We start from the raw sequence: 18,161 nt of genomic DNA on the forward strand, positions 1-18,161 counted from the left end.
GTTGTGCCCTGGTAGCCCAGCTTTTTCGGTGGCATACATTGACTCTGCGCTCGGTTGCTGCCTGCAGCGTGCATAATTGGTGATTTTAGCCACCGCCATTCCATCCCGAATGCGGACCTTCCACTCCGTGCATAATAGGCCTATCTGTGTACCAAATAAAACTATTTTGTAAATAAAGCTGCAATTTTTAAAAAGTATTTAGTATGGGAATAAGACTGAAAAAACTAGAGGTTCTCCTTTACCTCTGAGTCTTATGGCAGTGTGAAAACTTCAGTGAAAAATCTGTGAAAATCGACAAGCAAAGACCTCAGCATTTTAACGTTGTTTCATTATAGAAATTACTGTTTACAGAATGTTTTCACAGTTAACCTGTAAAGTGCTAGGCATCTCCACATGTTTTATGTGTGTGTCTTTTTAAAAAATGACACATTTGCTGCAGAAATAAGTTATGGCTTCTTGCAGAGTGTTCATGTGGTGAATGAAGCAGATATATTTAGTCATCTTGCATGTTATAAGGTTCATCTCAAACAATGCAGGAAAGGATTTGTGGTTTTATTGTGTGAAGTGAAGATTAGCGGTATTTAATGTAGGTAGGATTGTTCTGCCTCTGTGAAGGTGGGATCAGGCAAGGTTTCATGTTCTGAGATTTATACCATGCTGTACTGTGAGAAATTAATAATTCTGTATATGTGCAGTAGTGATAGGAATATTGTTGCCCACAGATGGATTGTGTTTTTTTTCTTAACACAGTTCAGGCCTTTCATTAAGTGTTACTGAAGCTGTGGTCAAGGGTACCCATTTTAACATCTAAGAGTAATAAGATTATAGTGTATATGATTTGATTCCCTTTGTATATGAACAAAAGATTATTTTTGTTAGAGAATGTACAAGAGAACTCTATATCCTGTAATTTTTGACTAGTTCACACTAGTGAGCTGTCCCAACTTTTGTTGGGCAATCGCTTCCATTGGCATCATAATGTAGGCCAGAAAAACAGTGGCTATGGCCCATAGCAATTCTCTTGATCTGAACAACACTTATCCAGCAGCTATTAATGAGAGACTTACTGGTGTATATTCATGGCCATTCAAACTGAAACACCAATAGGTTGGATGGCACAGCTCACTCTGCTCACTAGAATGCTGCTCCAAGGGCTGGAGAACCCTCATGAGCATATTGGGGGTTGGCATGGGGATCTGCAGTTGGCCGGGGGGAGGGGGGTTGGTATAAAATTATCCCTCACTCTTCTGCTAGTGGAGGATGGCTTTGGATCTAACCTATTGTGTTCAGAGCTGCGATGATGTAATGTTTAGGATTTTTTTTTTACAAAGATAAATAGTGCTGATGGAGTTATACTAAAAATGATCTGTGCCCTTTGAATAACCTATATATTTTTAAAGAAATATGCTCATATTTTAGATTGTTCATTTGCATTATTTATGTTCGAGCTGGATATGCATATTTCTTAGATTTGATATTTTGTATTTTATTGGCTATTAAGGAATAAAATTCTCTGTTATGAGTTATGTGTTACTTTGCAGTAAAAGGTGCCTTTCATAATGTCTTTTTCTAACTTACAAATAACTTTTTTGCCATAATACTCACATGCTTGCAGAGCAGCATGATAGATGTTTCCTTAAGTGTCGTAGTAAAAGAAAATGACTTGTATTTTGAGGCTGTGGATAGTTTATGTTGTTTTGGACCAATTTCCCAAGCAGTGATCGAAAACAGATTACAATAACAATTATACAGTCAGAAGATGCAATATCCATTTCTGTTTTAATTGGGTGAAAGAATAATAAAAACATCATTAAGAAAAATGAGATGGACCTGTCACATACTCTACCAATTTTTAGACTTTGAGAAAATGCAGAGTAATGGAAGTAGTTTTTAGTTTACTTCATCTTGTTATCGAAAATTCGTATTTATGGTAAAAACTAGGCGAAAATAGCTTTGCAGATATGGATAGTTTTTTTAGTAACTGTTGTTATTAAGACATTAATGCTGCAACCAGCTATTTGGGTTTATATATATATAGTTTTAGTGAGATGATATAATTCATTATACTGTCATGGGAGACATTGGTGATGTGCTTCTTTGTACACTGAAGAGAACATCAGTGTTGGTGAAGGTGGAACCGGCTTCCTTCTCATTGTTTTGAGCGTGTTCGTCTTATGCTGTTTGGACTGATGCATAACTGTGTCTCCCTCATCACCACAGTTGTACAATGCAAACGTAAAAGCAGTAGTTGAATATTGACATGGACCCAGTTCTTTGTTTAGCACAGTGATATAAATTCTGCACATTGAAATATTTCCTATGGAGCGGGAGGAAGACATCTCTGGTAGAGCACACAGAGGGCTGCTTTACCACCTTTTCCATTAAGAGTAAGAGCCATCCCCTCTACTGATAAAAGTTACTCCCCTAGTTGTTTTTCAAAAGTCTTTCGTGCACATGATGGCTGAATTGGCTATTGAGGTCACAAGTAAAGCCTCAGATAAGCTGGAAACCCCAGACACATTGATCTAAGAACTGTACCATATGGCGGATGTGCTAATTTTGCTTCCGGCATCGACTTTTCAGTTTGAGAAAATGGTGACCCTTAACTCATTGCATGATAGGCAAGTAGTGGAGGCTTTCCCAGCCGCAGTAACTTATATGTTCCTGGAAGAGTGAGAATAGGAAGACAGGAACGTACTTGTGTTGCTGGCACTGTGCAGGACTGCATCTTATTGACTGTCTGAAATGAAGACTTCAGAAAAATGCTTTCTTTCCCCCCTACTCCTTTTAACATTAGGCATGGGAACATGTAGCCCCATGTTTCAGGCCGTTTGCTTTTAGTTCAAAACCAAAATTGGTAACCTTGGGTTGTGCTGGGGATTTTGCTTGTGCGTTTAAAATCAAAATACCTTGTGAGCAAAGTGTTGAGTAGGAAAATAGACAGCCCCCTGGCACATGCTGTATGTGAACCTTTTGAGTCCTGTTATATGTACCTCCGCTGTTTGTTCAGTTTGCAGCAGAAACAAAGCAGTTTTTCAAAACTTATGAAGATTATTGTCAATGGGTCTATCCAGAAGTGGCTTTCCACTCCTCGGCTCACTCTCCCTTAGATACCAAATCCAATGACCATAAAGTTTGGACCCAACTTTAATATCTATAAAATATAGTACAAGAATAGTATTATTTTGTTCGTCAGCAATTGTCAGCCCACCCATGGCAAAACTAAGAGTTGGTCAGTAGCAGCCAGCTTTGTTTTGATGCCACCTGGGGAAACAGCTGAAAAGTTTTGTGATGTCTATGCTGATGTATCCCGGTTCTTGTGTCTACAGCTGAATTGTACTTGGAAACAGTGGAGTATAGGAAAAGTGGTAGAATAGTGGGGAAAGGGGATATAGCAACACAGTTCACTCTAGGACCATTCTTTGGCAGCAGTGTGACTCAGGAAGGTTCAGAAGAAGTGGCACAGCATCTCAGGTGCTCAGGCAAAGTTATACTGGGAGCACCAATAGCATGTTGGTGGTCTCCTAAAGATTCCACCCCACCCATCCATCCACCTGCATTTCCTTCTAATGACCTTTGTGTCTTCACTAGGGTCCCTCTTACAGTGCACATTATTCCAAGGGATTAGAGCTGGTCAACTATAAAGCATCATTTAGTAGCACTGAAACAAAGGGTTGCAAAACTAATGTCAGTTAGCCCTTCTGGAACAATTAAAATTGTAATAATTTTTTTTACAGATGTTATAATGGTCAGTTCTTCTTGGTTTTATCAGTAACTTCAGAGATAAACAGTTTAATTAAAAAAAACTGAAATGGAAACAATAACATCCAAGCTAGTTTTCAAATGTGGTTACAGTGTACGGCAAGGGGTTCCAGTTCCTAAATGAAATTTGTGATTGTGTTGATATGATCACACCATAATATATTTTAAAAAGGCAGGATGCCACCAATTCTGGGGTCTTCCATTATATTTATGCAAGGTCAGATACTGTTGGATATTAACAGATACTTATCAGGCTACCAAATTATTATTAACGGAATCACTAAATTGTAGAATGACTGTATAATAATGTCACACTAATAGTCTTTCATATAGTCAAGTCTTTCCAAATTGGGTATAAAAGTACTGCATTTTAATTTAATTTCAGCATGATTTTGTATACTCATAATACATTAACAGAACCTTCATTAATTTTCTTCTGATTTTTTTAAACTTTAAAGTTTACATATGACATCTTCACAAGCTAGTACAGGGTCTGTAGTTCTACATTTTAAGACTGCAATGTGATCATTAAAATTAATTGTGGGTGGAATTTGGCATAGAAATTGGCATTTTAAAAAATCATAGCTGCCCAGGGAGTTCTTCTGAATTCTCTGTCTTGTAGGCTGTGCTTTTAAAAAGGTGACACCATTTACGTCTTATACTATTATAAATTCTCAATGGTGTTGCCCCGGTGAAGTGAAATATTTTACATTAGTTCTTATCATATACTGATATGGGCTATTTGTAAAAAAAAAAAAATGAACTACTTACATTATAAAAAGATATATCTTATTTTTAATATACCTTTTCCAGGATCCTATTTTGCCTTTGATGCACTTGTAGGTCTTGGGTCTATTCATTTCTTCCTAGGAAATTGTAACAGCAAAGGAAAACAATACTAATCACAATGTATAGGCTACCTTTTGTTGAAAACAATGGATTCTCTTTAAAAATTGTGAGCTCTGTGACTTTGTGCTTTGGAGTCAAAAGGATAGTGAAGTAGAATCTCTGTGGAGCAGAATCTCTTATCTACTATAGACTGACAAGTGAGATGTAGTGGTTACAATGTTGGACTAGGATCTGGGAATCCTGTGTTTGAATCTCCACTCTGTCATGGAAGCTTAGGCCATTCACGTACATGGAAGCTTAGGCCATTCACATACTCTCACCTAAACTGCCTCAGCGAGTTGGGGGATAAAATGGCGGAGGAGAAGAGAACAACATAAGCTGCTTTGGGCCCCAGTTGGGTGGGGCTTAAATAAAATAAATAAATCCAGGTAGCCTGAAAGGCAGATGCTTTTCCTAAAGCATTAAATATTACCTTCAGTGGCGAAACTTCCTGAGCTTCTTTGAAGAATGGCAGGGTAAGCATGTAATAGATAGAATGATCTTCTCAAGTATCCAGGTTGTGGTGGCTAAAAACATATTACATTGAAAACGATGAAATTGCTTTTTGTATGTAAAATAACTAATTTATGTTTATAATAAAATAAAATCAATTAGTTATTTTACACAAAACTATTTCAGCATTTTCAATGTAAAATGAAACCTGAATCTAGTACCAGCATGTTGAAATATGCATATGACTCCATAGGATAAGGATTTGGGATGAATTCTTTACTTAAATGATATTTACCTGCTGGGTATTGTTTCTTCTGGTTTTCTTTGGCTTTTTATAGCTGCTTTTCCCCTTGGCTCGGCCCCAGTCCAGTCTGCTGTGGGTGCAAAACTTGCATGGAGGATTCCAGAGTCATATTTCTGTGTTTCCTCCCTCCAAATTTTGGTATAAGACACCAAAACAGGTTGTTACAAGGGTCTGTGCACGCTCCATTCTTTCACTGTGTGCAACTTACTTGCTGATCCCATTCCCCTCCTTTCTTCAGATAATTTTTATGGCTGGTTTGGGCACCAGTTGATTCCAGTTAAAAAGGAGGTGGAGGAACAGCATCTCCTGTAGTTTGGGACTTGATGTACAGCCATTGGCTGCACCCCTTGGTCCCCTTACTCCCTTTGCTTTGTATTATTGCTTTCTTTCTCTAGCATGGATAGAAAACATCTTTAGAAAAGGCTTTCTTTTAAGTTTGAAACTCTGAGGCATATACAACAATTTGGTTGTTCTTTGAAGAATTTCTTAGACTCTTGACCCACTTAATTTCTTCCCAAGCGCTTGTAATGTTAATGTGTCAGAAATGGGCCAGTGGCACGGATTAGTTCCATGTTGTGAATTTCTAAAGGTACCTGTGCTGCAGTGTGAACCTCAGAAAGGTTTCATAATCAGCAGAATTTAGCAGGTTAGGAAAAGTTTGGGGCAATATTTTTTCTGGCAACTCCCCATTGTGGGTTGTGATTCTCGTACAGATTTTTGGAAACTTCACCAAACTTTTAAAATGCTATGTTTGTCTTTGTAGAATTGGAATAAAGTTTGCATTGTGTTGATATAAAGCATTGTTCCAGGATTGGATAGTAAGTGAATAGATAAATAAAAGTAATTTTTTTTCAATTCAAACCTTGTAACAGATCAAACAATTAACATTTGCTTTGTTTTTGGATAGGCCCTACCTCAATTCCTGCTAGCAGTTTATACTTTGTCAGGTATAATCATATATAAGGAATACATCTTGAAAATCAGGTTGGAAATGTGTAGCTAATGCCCTCAGAGTGTCTGAAATGACAAATCTTAACTCACGTTACTATATTTCTATAGTCTGGGATTCTGGACTAAAGTTTAGGAATTGAGTGCTGGAAAAGATCATTTGCACATTAACTGAGAATGTTTTGGGGTTCTGGAATGTAGCAGAAATTTAAGATTTCAGGTTAGGAGTTAAATATGAATAATCCTGCCCTACATTCCAGAATGAGAGGCAGTATTTTCGGTGAACTTTCAAAGGCCATGTGAATAGGGATAACATTAAAGACAGTGGGTTCTAGCAGCTTTATCCGCTACATCAGCATTTTGTGGAAGAAAGGAAAAAAGAGTAAAGTTGTCTTACTGTCCAATCCAATGCAGATTTACTTAGATTTAGATCCCACCAAATTCACTGAGGCTTATTCTAAAGCATGGGTGTAGAACCCTGAGATTTTATGAAATGGTTTATTTTCAAAAGGTCCCACTGCTGCTAAAATGCAAAAATATACTCCCTACATAATCAGTAGAATGAATATTTTCAACCCTGGGATTGTTTTTTTTACTCATTGAAGTATGTAGAAATATCTATATTTCTGTATTTTTCCCCTTTCTGGGGAGGCAGGTGCAAGTTTAAGAAAAACCATTCTCAGTTAAGGTGACCGGAGGGAGGGACATCTGGGGGGACATCTGGGGGTACCTGGCAAATTGTACTTACGTTAAAATTAAAATATATATATATTACAATACTATTTTTTGTGTTCTATGAAACTTTTTGTTGCTCCATATAGACCAAATTTTTAATCAAGAAACCCCCGGTCAATTGTGTCCCGCTTTACCAATGTTAAAATCTGATCACCTTATGCAGGTTGTATGAATAAATTGTGTCCTTTACCATTGAAGCTTAGCACTGTCATGTTGCTGGCACATTTGTTTTCTACATTTGGAGCAGTTTTTCCTGTTGTTGAATCATGTATAGCCTTTGCCTGATTTCTGGGTATGATCCGATCATGCCTGGATTCTGTATTTTTTTTTGTGAGAGACTGGATCAAATCCCCTTTAGGATCACTCTGCGTGAATAATGATAGTGTAAGTATATTTTAATAAAAATGCAAACTGCAATTAATTGTTAATAACATTTGCACTTAAAGCAGCTGGGAACACGTAAAATCCAACACATAAATGCCAAGGTTAAGTTAAAAAAAAAAAAAGCCTTGACCAGAAGAGAGGTTCTTGATGGAAATGAAAAGTGCTGGGCAGCGACTTTTGCATGTCCCTCTCCTATTTCTGGCCTTAGAAATGGCATCTGGACTTACGAGGATTCTTGGGCTTAGTGGAACTGAGGCATGATGGGAGACTTTCCTGCTTTGTGCCTCCCCTCGCTCTAATGGCTTCTTCTGTGGCAGTGATTTAAATGTTTACTATAATACATTCGAGGTAAAATAAACTTCTTTCTAATTTGAAAAACTTGTTTTCTCAGATTTTTTTTTTACTTTCCCCTAGCTTTTTGTGTTTGTGATGGTGGGAGTAACTATGTACGATCTGATTTCTTTGGGGTTTTGAGCTACTATTTGTTCTTAATTTTTAATAATTTTGGTGGGTTTCGCTTGCAGAAGAGCAGATGGTTGTAGCGTGAGATATTCCCTCCAGAAATCTGCAGTTGTGATCTTTCTTAGTGCCTTGCCAGTGAGCCCCAGTATCAATTTTACTTGGCCACTTTTAATATTGTGATATTATAATTGAACAAGTTCTGGTTTGGAGATAGAGCATAGAATGTAAAGTTTATATGGAAATAGCTTGACTGGACAAGCAATGCATTAATTATTTCCCCACTGTGCTCCAGTGACTTTCACAATGCATTAAGATAAGCAGGAAGTGTCTGATTATTTACGGGCTGAAAATGAGAACACAAATATGGAACAGTGATAGTTCAAGAATGCTGACTGCTTGTTCTTCTTTAAGTGTATTCAGATAGAAGTTGGTTCTTATATGCCACTTTTCTCTACCCGAAGGAGTCTCCAAGTGGCTTACATTCTCCTTCCCTTTCCTCTCCCCACAACAGACACCCTCTGAGGGAGGTGAGTCTCAGAGAGCCCTGATATTACTTCTCCATCAGAACAGCTCTATCAGTACTGTGGCGAGCCCAAGGCCATCCAGGTGGTTGCATGTGGGGGAGCGGGGAATCAAACCCTGCTCGCCAGACTGGAAGTCCACACTATTAACAACTACACTCTTAACTACTACACCAAGGTATTAAAAGGGCCTCACCGTTCCAAAGGAGGAGCCATGTTGAGAAATTGATGCTTTCTTCGGCCAGTTTGTCTAGTCCTCAGTGTGTCCACCAGTATTGTCAGCTAACAAGGTGGCAGGGGTAGTCTTGAAGCTGAGAGCTAAGTCTCACTACAGGCGGGATATTGTTTGTCTTAAGCCATGTGAATATTGTCAAATATGAAAAGGGGAACTTACTGCCAATATAGGAAAAGCAATTAAAAATTATCGGGGCATCTGATGATGGAGGCCTAATGTACGCTCATGTGCAACCGTAAGAATAGAGCATTTATTACCTCTGCAGAATTGTAGAGAACAGTACATTTATTACCTCTACAGGAAAACACATACAATAGTCGTGTTTCCTGGAGCAAGAATCGCAGCTTACCCACAATGTAGATAGCTTTATAATGTTCACGGAGGTTGTGATTTTATCTGCCTTGTTTAGTGATGATTGCATAGTCCCCACAGTGTTGACAAAGGGCGTCAGGAAAAACAGAAAACCGTGAAAGCAAAAATAAAAATCGCACTGTTTGAGCATCAGGAGTGTCTCCCTAAGTCATGGTTTGCTGCTCCCAGATGGGAGACTTTCTTGTATTCTAACCCTGCAGATGGTTAGTGTTACATCTACGTTAGTACATTATGGTAAGAGGAAACCAGGCCTTGCCGGCTTTGGGAATTTTAGAAAACAAACACAAAGTGGAGTATGTGTACTCAAGCATTGTAAAGTGTGAACGCATGGTCTGTGAAGAAAGGGGAGAAAGTAAAATGGAAGAAAATAGGATACTAGTGCAGTAAAGAAAACAGTAGGATACTAGAACTAACATTCTCCACGAGGGAGCAGTGGCAGCAGTTGAGAATCCGTATTTACCAGTAATTTGGGCTCCTCAGTTTGTTTATTGGAAAATTCTCATTCCCCATTTCTGTGAGGCAGTTGTCTGACTGGTTCAAGTGCAGCCCTTCAGTGCAACTCTCATAAGACATTTTAGCTGCAAGTGCCTTTTTGTGTTCTCTGATTCTTTTTGAGAGCCTTGGATCTGACAAATTGTAGGTAGCACGGAAGGGACAATTGAGTTAAAACCGCTGAACGATTTTTATATTTTTGTATGGAATTGTAAGGGTGAAGAAATGTTAGTAGCTACCCTCACTATATCGAGATTTTAGTCCACTAGCATCTTCAACAAAAATTTCCAGAATGTAAAAGCTTCTGAGAGCTCCCTTTGAATATTGAAAGCTTATGTACTGGAAATATTGGTTTTTGAGGTACTACTGGAATTGAATCATACTCTTTTAGTGTAGGCAAGCATGGCTATCCACCTGAAGCAATAATCACTATGAGTTGAAAATGGATCTGCTTGCTTGTCCAAACTGATAGAGATAGTTCTTCTTAATACCTTGTGTCATCTTAGAGTGGCCCACCCTGCCACCATATTGAAAAGTGTCATTCAAAGACTAACATTGATTCAAATTTAAGCTTTGTTATTGGTCCTTAAAAGGCCACTGGACTTCCATTTTATTTCAGTGGTTAGAACAGTCTGGTATAGATTGCACTGTATCTGCTTATTTTATAATGATATATGATATACTTCTCTTACGACAACTTCCTTGTCAAGACCATTATTAATAACAATTTGTTGCAGAAGGCGTTTTATTTTCCCTTTGTTGCAACAAAGTTAAGAAAGTATTATTTCAAACTGTTCATTTAATTTACAGAATGTAATAGTCCCTAAGATGAGATGAGGGATAGTCAAGTTGCTTCAAAAAAAGTCAGCCAAATTCACGAGCCGTTGGTTGATCGGGGGGATCAGGCAGGGTAGCTAAATGGAGTCTTCGTATAATGACGCGGAATGTCCATTGCTGGGTGACATGGTGGGCACTGGCCTTCCTGCCTTGCTTAGGAGCTTCCTAAAAGCATATCTGGCTGGCTGGTCCAGAGGCTGCTGGCCTGTGGTCTGCCTCATCAGGGTTTGTCTTATGTCCTTAAGGTCTCTAATTGTGGATTCTAACTCTCTCTCCCTCCAGGTTTGATGATTCCTGTTTTTTGTGTGGTGGAGCAGCTGGACAATTCCCTTGAATATGATAACCGAGAAGAACATGCGGAGTTCGTTCTGGTTCGGAAAGATGTGCTTTTTAGTCAACTGGTGGAGACTGCGTTGTTGGCTCTTGGATATTCTCACAGTTCTGCAGCTCAGGCACAAGGTACTATGCAAAAATGTGATTGTTGGGTTGCAAGCATATGTTAATCTTTCATGAACTCTGAGCCTGTTGTAAATGCAAACAAGGAAGCTAATAACAAGTGAAGAAGACCGTTTGATCAAGGGATCATGGGAAAAGTCATGGTGAATTTGAATAATTTGGTCTCTTGTCTTCTGTAGCTCATGTATGTTTTGCTGCATAACTCCAAACTCCTGGCTCAGAAATGAACAATACAGAATGTCTGAATTTTTTAACTGGAGTATATTAGACTGCATGCTTGTTTTAATGCTACAATACGCTAGCAGATGTTTATGGTAAATCTAAAAACGTCTGTGCAGCATCATTAATTTGTTTCTGTAATGGAGTGTCACACCGATGGAAGGGATTTTGGTTAACCAGTGAATTGATAATTCTGAGAGAGTCCCATTTTGTTGCGCAGGATATTTTAAAAGTAATAGTTTCTCTTAAGTAGAGAGATGGATTATTAAAGAAAAATTCCTGTGGCAGCTTGGAGCATTTGAACTTGGAGAAAAATCTGATTTTAAGCAATGAAGACTGCTGCAAAGAAATGACAGTTAATTGTGCTAATACTTGCTTATAAAGATTGGGCTGCTGTTAATGTTAAATACATGGGCTTACCTTAAGCATATTCAGTGCATGTTCAATTAAATATATATACAAATAGAAAACTGAAAGTTGGATTGTATTAGATACCTTACAATCTGCTTGGTCTGGAAAGATGTGTCATCTCAGGTGTTTTTCATAAATGAAATGAATTTTAACAGCCATGGACTGATGTATTCTTCAATTCAATGGGCAGGACTTCTGTGTCACACTTTTTAGGTGTGGATTGTGCTTCCAACTGATTTAGGAAATTTTTGAGGGTGGAGCTCACAAAGGGAACTCAGCAGGGCTGTGATGTCATGGGCTCCACCCTCCAAAGCAGCCATTTTCTACAGAGGAACTGTTCTCTGTGGTCTGGAGAACAGCAGTAATTCTGGAAGAACTGCTGCTGCCCCACCTAGGAAGTGAGGCTTGGATTAAATTTGCACAGGCCACTTCTTGCTTTTTTGCTCCTTCCGTGTAAAAAGAACCAGGTAGTTTTAGCTGGGCTTGTATCAGATTCCTGACTCGATGGGTGGCTGTGCAGGTAGGCTTTTTGACAGTTGCATTTCTGCTTTACTATGCTTTTTACCACTCTGCTCTTGTGGCGCAGAGTGGTAAAGCAGCCAACATGCTGTCTGAAGCTCTGACCATGAGACTGGGAGTTCGACAGGTTGACTTGTCCTTCCATCCTTCTGAGGTCGGTAAAATGAGTCCCCAGCTTGCCAGGGGGTAAAATGGTAATGACTGGGGAAGGGAATGGCAAACCACCCTGTATTGAGTCTGCCAAGAAAACACTGGAGGGTGTCACCCGAAGGGTCAGACATGACCCGGTGCTTGCACAGGAGATGCCTATACCTTTAGTCCTTTACCTTATGCTTTACTGTGCACAGGTGATCTTGGACTCTTGACTGTGATTGTTTTTTAAATTGTATTCTAGATTTCACTGAACTTCTGATTGCCTTTAAAAACATCCAGGTCTTTTAGTTGTATCTGAGTTTTTCTGTAAACAGCATTCAGCCACCCCGGAAAATAGGCGTTTGAAAATTGCTGTGAGATGGTGATTCATATTCTTTGGCAGCTTTGTGAGAGAATTTACTTCCATTATTAGTGAGAGGGGAAAATGAGCATGCCCACAATAGTGCTCAGTAACATTGCACTAGGTTAGCAAACATATTTAAAAAAGGGGGGGGGGAGTGTTTTAAAGAGCCACTTCATGCCTTTTTAGGGACATTTTGCTTTAACTATAAAGGTCGCTGCATCCCACTGTTTTCTCTAATGGGGAACTTGTTTCCGCCTTGTCAGTGCCATCCATCTTGGTTAACACAATCGGTCAGCATGTTGTGAACTAGTATGGGAATGCAACCTTCTGAATGAAGCAAGCAAAGCGGCATTCTTGGTGTCGTCAAAGGGAAGGAGATCCCAAGGAAGGGCATATGATGGAGGCAAGCAGCGGCATTTAGTGAACTTAATTTTGTCCAAGCATTTTACTTGGGGAAAACATATGGAGGCTCCAGAGAAGCCTGACTCAAATAATCTATTTCTGTCTTGCTGTCTAAGTAGATGATTGTGTAGGAGCTAATAGGTTAGGCATTTGGAGGGGGGAGGAGGAGAAGGAGGCACATTTATCATAATCTCTGGGAATTAGATACTTGATACTATAAAAACCTACCCTTGTGTGAGTTTTAAAAATGTATATGTGATACTGAGTATTACCCACTTCAGTCAATCGCTAACGGCTGTGAGTTTATACACATTTTTACCCCTTTGTGGTCTTTGTGCCTGCGCAGAACTTGATTTTTGAAACATCTAGAGCTACAAAACAGGTGCAAAAATCACCACTCCCCGGGAGCCCCCGGCAGCCGCGCTCCTGGTCTACCCCTGGTCTAAATGACTGCAAATGCAGTGTTTGTTCTTGCAGATACATTAGCTTCAGCCCCCCAAATTGCTATTGGTGTGCTAACTTTCCTTGTTATTGAGATTTTGGTCTAAAAGTAAATTCCAATCACATCTTTCCTGAGGTGATAAGAAGAATTGGTTTATATACTCATTTTTTCCTACCTGAAGGAGTCTCAAAGCAACTTACATTCTCCCTTTTATGGGACAACCTCAGTGTCCCATTGTTTTTGTTATATGGTCACTTTTAAACAAACAATCCTAGGCAAATGCACTCTGAAGCTGTGAGGAACATTATTTAGTATCTGCCTGAAGCCCTGAATCAGCTGTGATCTAGAGTCTGTTGAAGTTACATATACAATATATACTCGCATATAAGCCAACCCGCATATAAGACAAGGCACCCAATTTTACCCCAAAATCTGGGCAAACTTATTGACTCTTATATAAGCCAAGGGTGGGAAATGCCCCATCCTCACAGGCTCTCCCATCCAACCTCCCACCCCACCAACGAATACAGAAAAGTCAAGAGGATTGAATAGCTTCTGGTTTCTATACCCCGCTTTTCACCCACAGAAACCAAAAGAATAGTTTTGAAGAACTGATTAAGAAGAGGAAGAAGTGAAGGCAAAAGGGAAAAAAAGATCAGAGTCCCTCAGTCAAACCAACAGTCCTACAAGCTGCCAGAGCAATGATTGGCTGGAGCAGGCTTTTATTTCAATTACTGTATATAAGCTGTTGAGGTTTTTTTCAGTGTGAAAAAGGTGCTGAAAAACTAGGCTTATATGCGAGTATATAGGGTATGTTCATGTTTAGCAATAACATCAGCAGAGTCTACTTTAGAAAGACACTCTGTATTAGTTCTCCTGATAGGCAGCCTGGAGTTGTGGGTAAGAGGGATGGACTCTAACCTGGAGAACCAGGTTTGATTCCTCCTTCTCCTCCACATGAAGACTGTTGGATCATCTTTGGCCAGTCACAGTACTCTCAGAACTCTCTGAGCCCCACCTACTTCGCAAGGTGCCTGTTGTGGGGAGAAGGAAAAGTAAGGAGATTGTAAGTTGCTTTGACCCATGAAAGAGAGAATTACATTTTAAGAATTTCAAACGAAGATGCTCAAATTAATTCCCAGTGAAAGCAGAGAATAAGGGCGGATCTGTTCCAGTATTTTCAGGAACAAAAACTAGAGTGGCATAACTAGACTACCCTTTGCTCTCTTAGATGCGCCACACTTTAACTAATTCTACTATATAAAGGTAAAGATAAAGGTATCCCCTGTGCAAGCACCGAGTCATGTCTGACCCTTGGGGTGACACCCTCCAGCGTTTTCATGGCAGACTCAGTACGGGGTGGTTTGCCAGTGCCTTCCCCAGTCATTACCGTTTACCCCCCAGCAAGCTCATTTTACTCATTTTACTGACCTCAGAAGGATGGAAGGCTGAGTCAAGCTTGAGCCGGCTGCTGGGATTGAACTCCCAGCCTCAAGGGCAGAGCTTTCAGACTGCATGTTTGCTGCCTTACCACTTTGCACCACAAGAGGCTCTTGAATTCTACTATATACTCTTGGCCATATACACATATATTGTACCCTTGCATATAGTGTGCATAAGAGAGGTTTCATACCCAGGATTCATTAGATTTCTGGTGTCTTTCGTTTGATTCATTTTTCCTACCTATTCTCTTGTGCTGGGGGGAAGAATCACATATAATATCATACTTAAATGTGAAAGAAACTGTTGTCAGGCTTAATCAGCACCGACATTGATAATAAAAGCCTTTTAAAAATGACACTCTGTAAATCTCTGAGGCTTACACAGTAGATACTGCATAAATACCGAAGCATGCTCTGAATGCATGATTTCTTTCTTTCTTGCACTGCATGCTATCAGACGATCCGATATACGCTGTATAACATGTTTTGTAGACTGAGACATGGGGTAGAAGACGTAGATAAAATGTTTGAGTGAGGGATCAAAGAGTACTTTTACAAGGATTGGTAATTTATTGGGAAGGGCAGAATCCATTTTCTAAAATCTCATCAGATTTATGTAATGTTGGGTGTAGACAATAGTGTTTAAAGACCCGCTATCTTCTAAATGTTTTTGGGAGTACTCTTTAGCACTGTTCATTTTTTTTTGTCTGCCAATATTGTGGCCTTGAAAAACAGGAGGGAACCTTCCAGCTTGGGGTAATGGTTAGGAGCATGGACTTATAATCTAGCGAGCCGGGTTTGATTCCACACTCCCCCACATGCAGCCAGCTGGGTGACCTTGGGCTCACCACAGCACTGATAAAGCTGTTCTGACTGAGCAGTGATATCAGGGCCCTCTCAGCCTCAAAATTCATGCCCAGCATAAATTTTGATTAGCTGTCCAGATTTTACAAAATGTTACTGTGGCAAAAAGCTGCCATCACAGTACAAGGATTTCTACTGGCAGCCAGCTGGTGACTGTGTCAACCGTATCTCTAGGGTTCATGTACAGGAAGTGCAGTCAGGAGAATGAAAGCTCAGGAGTTAATGCACAGGATGAGCTGGTTATATGAGGAATGGAAGGGAAATAATTAAATGATAAAGAAGAATAGCCATTTCCATTTCGTGTGTGCATGCACACACATGAACACAAGCTTATACCTTGAATAACACTTTGTTCGTCTTAAAGGTGTCGCTGGACTCAAGCTATGTTCTGTTGCTTCAGACCAACGCAACTACCTACCTGAATCCATTTCCTGACAGTTATGATAAACTATCTGTATAAGGTCTATTAGATTATATCAGTTGCATTCAAAAACACAACAACAAGCCAAGGTCTGTTAGGAACTCTACAGGCTGGAACATAGAAGAATTTAAAACTTCCTGGTTTAAAAAAAAAACACAGTTCACTAATATAACTAAACCACTGAGATTCCAGGCCTGAACTAGGATTCCAGAAATGTATCCTCCCTGCCCCTCTAATGAATATATCAAGAAAATTAGACTAAGTAATTATAACTGAACCTTATTCATATTCAATTTAAGTTATTACTGATAGATCAGCTCCTGCTTGAAACCCTTTTAACTGATGACAGGAGCTGGTCCTTCCTCATTCAAAGTTTACCACTGAATTTACAGCCCTTATCTTCATTCATTCACTCACTCACTCACTCACTCACTCACTCACTCACTCACTCACTCACTCACTCACTCACTCGATTTTTATACCGCTCTTCCATACAGCTCTGGGTGGTTTACATATAACGTCGCAGGGGGATACATGGAACAACCTAACAAATAACATACCTAGTTATCTAGTTATTTATCTAGCTGTTATTTATTATATTTATATATTGCAGTAACTGATTACAGCTTTCCCATTCTTCTTGGTTTTCCTTATGGAGCAAAATATAGTAAAGTTGACTCACAAAAGAGCACATAGTGAGAGACTGAATGTGATCAAAATAAGATAAAAAATTTTCCGTCCGCTTACCAAAGTGATGATAGCTATAACTACTAGGGATTTGGTCTTGGAAGAGGAATAAAATCAATGCTTAGTATTGAACAAATATTTATGTTGGGCTGTTAAAAGGTTAAAATATTTTTGTGCAGCCTGATTGTTGGTATAGGGCATGGAAGATAAAAAATAAACTATCAGTTTCCTGTTAACTAAGCAGACGTGGGCCATATCAAATGAAATATGAATCCTCTCAATGAGTCACTCATGGAAGTATCAAAATTTCTAGTGTTCTTCCATAGTGCGTAACAGTTTACATTTGGTATATGCATTGTCTAAGCCTCTAAGGCATTATGATTATTAGAAGTCTGTAAGCAAGATGTGTACAGGTCTGCTGTTTAGAAGTGATCACACAAGGAGGACTTTCAATAGTTGGCAGTCAGTGAGAGCAAGCAAAGCTACACATTTGACACAACAGGAGAAGCTTTGCTAGTTTTTCTTATGTTTTTGCCTAAAGTGATTAGCATAGAGCCAGCTTGGTGCAGTGGTTAGGAGTGCGGACTTTTAATCTGTCGAGCCGGGTTCAATTCTAAACTCCCCCACATGCAGCCAGCTGGGTGGCCTTGGGCTCACCACAGCACTGATAATGCTGTTCTGTCCGAGCAATAATATCAGGGCTCTCTCAGCCTCACCTCCCTCACAGGGTGTCTGTTGTGGGGAGAGGAAAGGGAAGGTGACTGTAAGCCGCTTTGAGACTCTTTTGGGTAGGGAAAAGTGGCATATACGAACCTACTCTTCATCTTAATCCTCCCCACATCATTGCTCACCTGCAACTCCTTGCCTGGATTTTTTCTAATCTTTGAACCTATTGCTGAAGACAAAAATTCTCAAACTGCCCTATTGCATCCTTTCTACAAAAATTTTAAAGGTCTTTAAAAAATGGACTTAGTGTTAGAAATTCAGTCATGTAAATGTGCATTTTTAGTTTTAGCATTTATATCATAAGCTTTTAAAAAGGAAAATTCAAGGGTAGGTGTCTCAAGTACTATCTGCCTTGTTGAATAAATGGAACCTTCATGATCAGAGGTGGTTTATCTCTATTGTTTCTGGTAAGGGAGGGCTGTTTCCTTTGTGCTCTGTTAAAAAAGAGTAGAAGCAGGGGTGGTTTGGCGACTTAGGCAACTGGGAAGATTCCTGGTGGGCCAAGCGCCTGCAGGGGCTACCTTTCCACTTAAGATTGTCCAGTCTGACCCAATTCTGTATGCTGGCTTTGGCTGAGACCCTTTGGGGGGGGGTGCAGTGTGCTGAGGCATGATCCTTTTCCAGTGCTGTTCTTTTGGCCTTCCCTCACTAGAAAGTGGAGCTTTTCTAATCAGTGGAGCTTT

General features: G+C 39.5%; 1 protein-coding gene across 3 annotated transcripts in view; it reads left to right on the forward strand.

Annotated features, from left to right (window-relative positions):
* The window catches only part of LOC143829087 (DNA-binding protein SATB2-like), a 190,061-nt gene that overhangs the window by 19,105 nt on the left and 152,795 nt on the right, over positions 1 to 18,161 (forward strand). For all 3 annotated transcript variants that reach the window (XM_077319393.1, XM_077319394.1, XM_077319392.1), the window contains exon 3: positions 10,676 to 10,852. In XM_077319393.1, coding sequence (XP_077175508.1) covers positions 10,676 to 10,852 — 177 coding nt within the window. The remainder of the gene's footprint in view (positions 1 to 10,675; positions 10,853 to 18,161) is intronic.

This window comes from Paroedura picta, chromosome 2 (assembly GCF_049243985.1).
Source record: "Paroedura picta isolate Pp20150507F chromosome 2, Ppicta_v3.0, whole genome shotgun sequence".
Taxonomy (NCBI): domain Eukaryota; kingdom Metazoa; phylum Chordata; class Lepidosauria; order Squamata; family Gekkonidae; genus Paroedura; species Paroedura picta.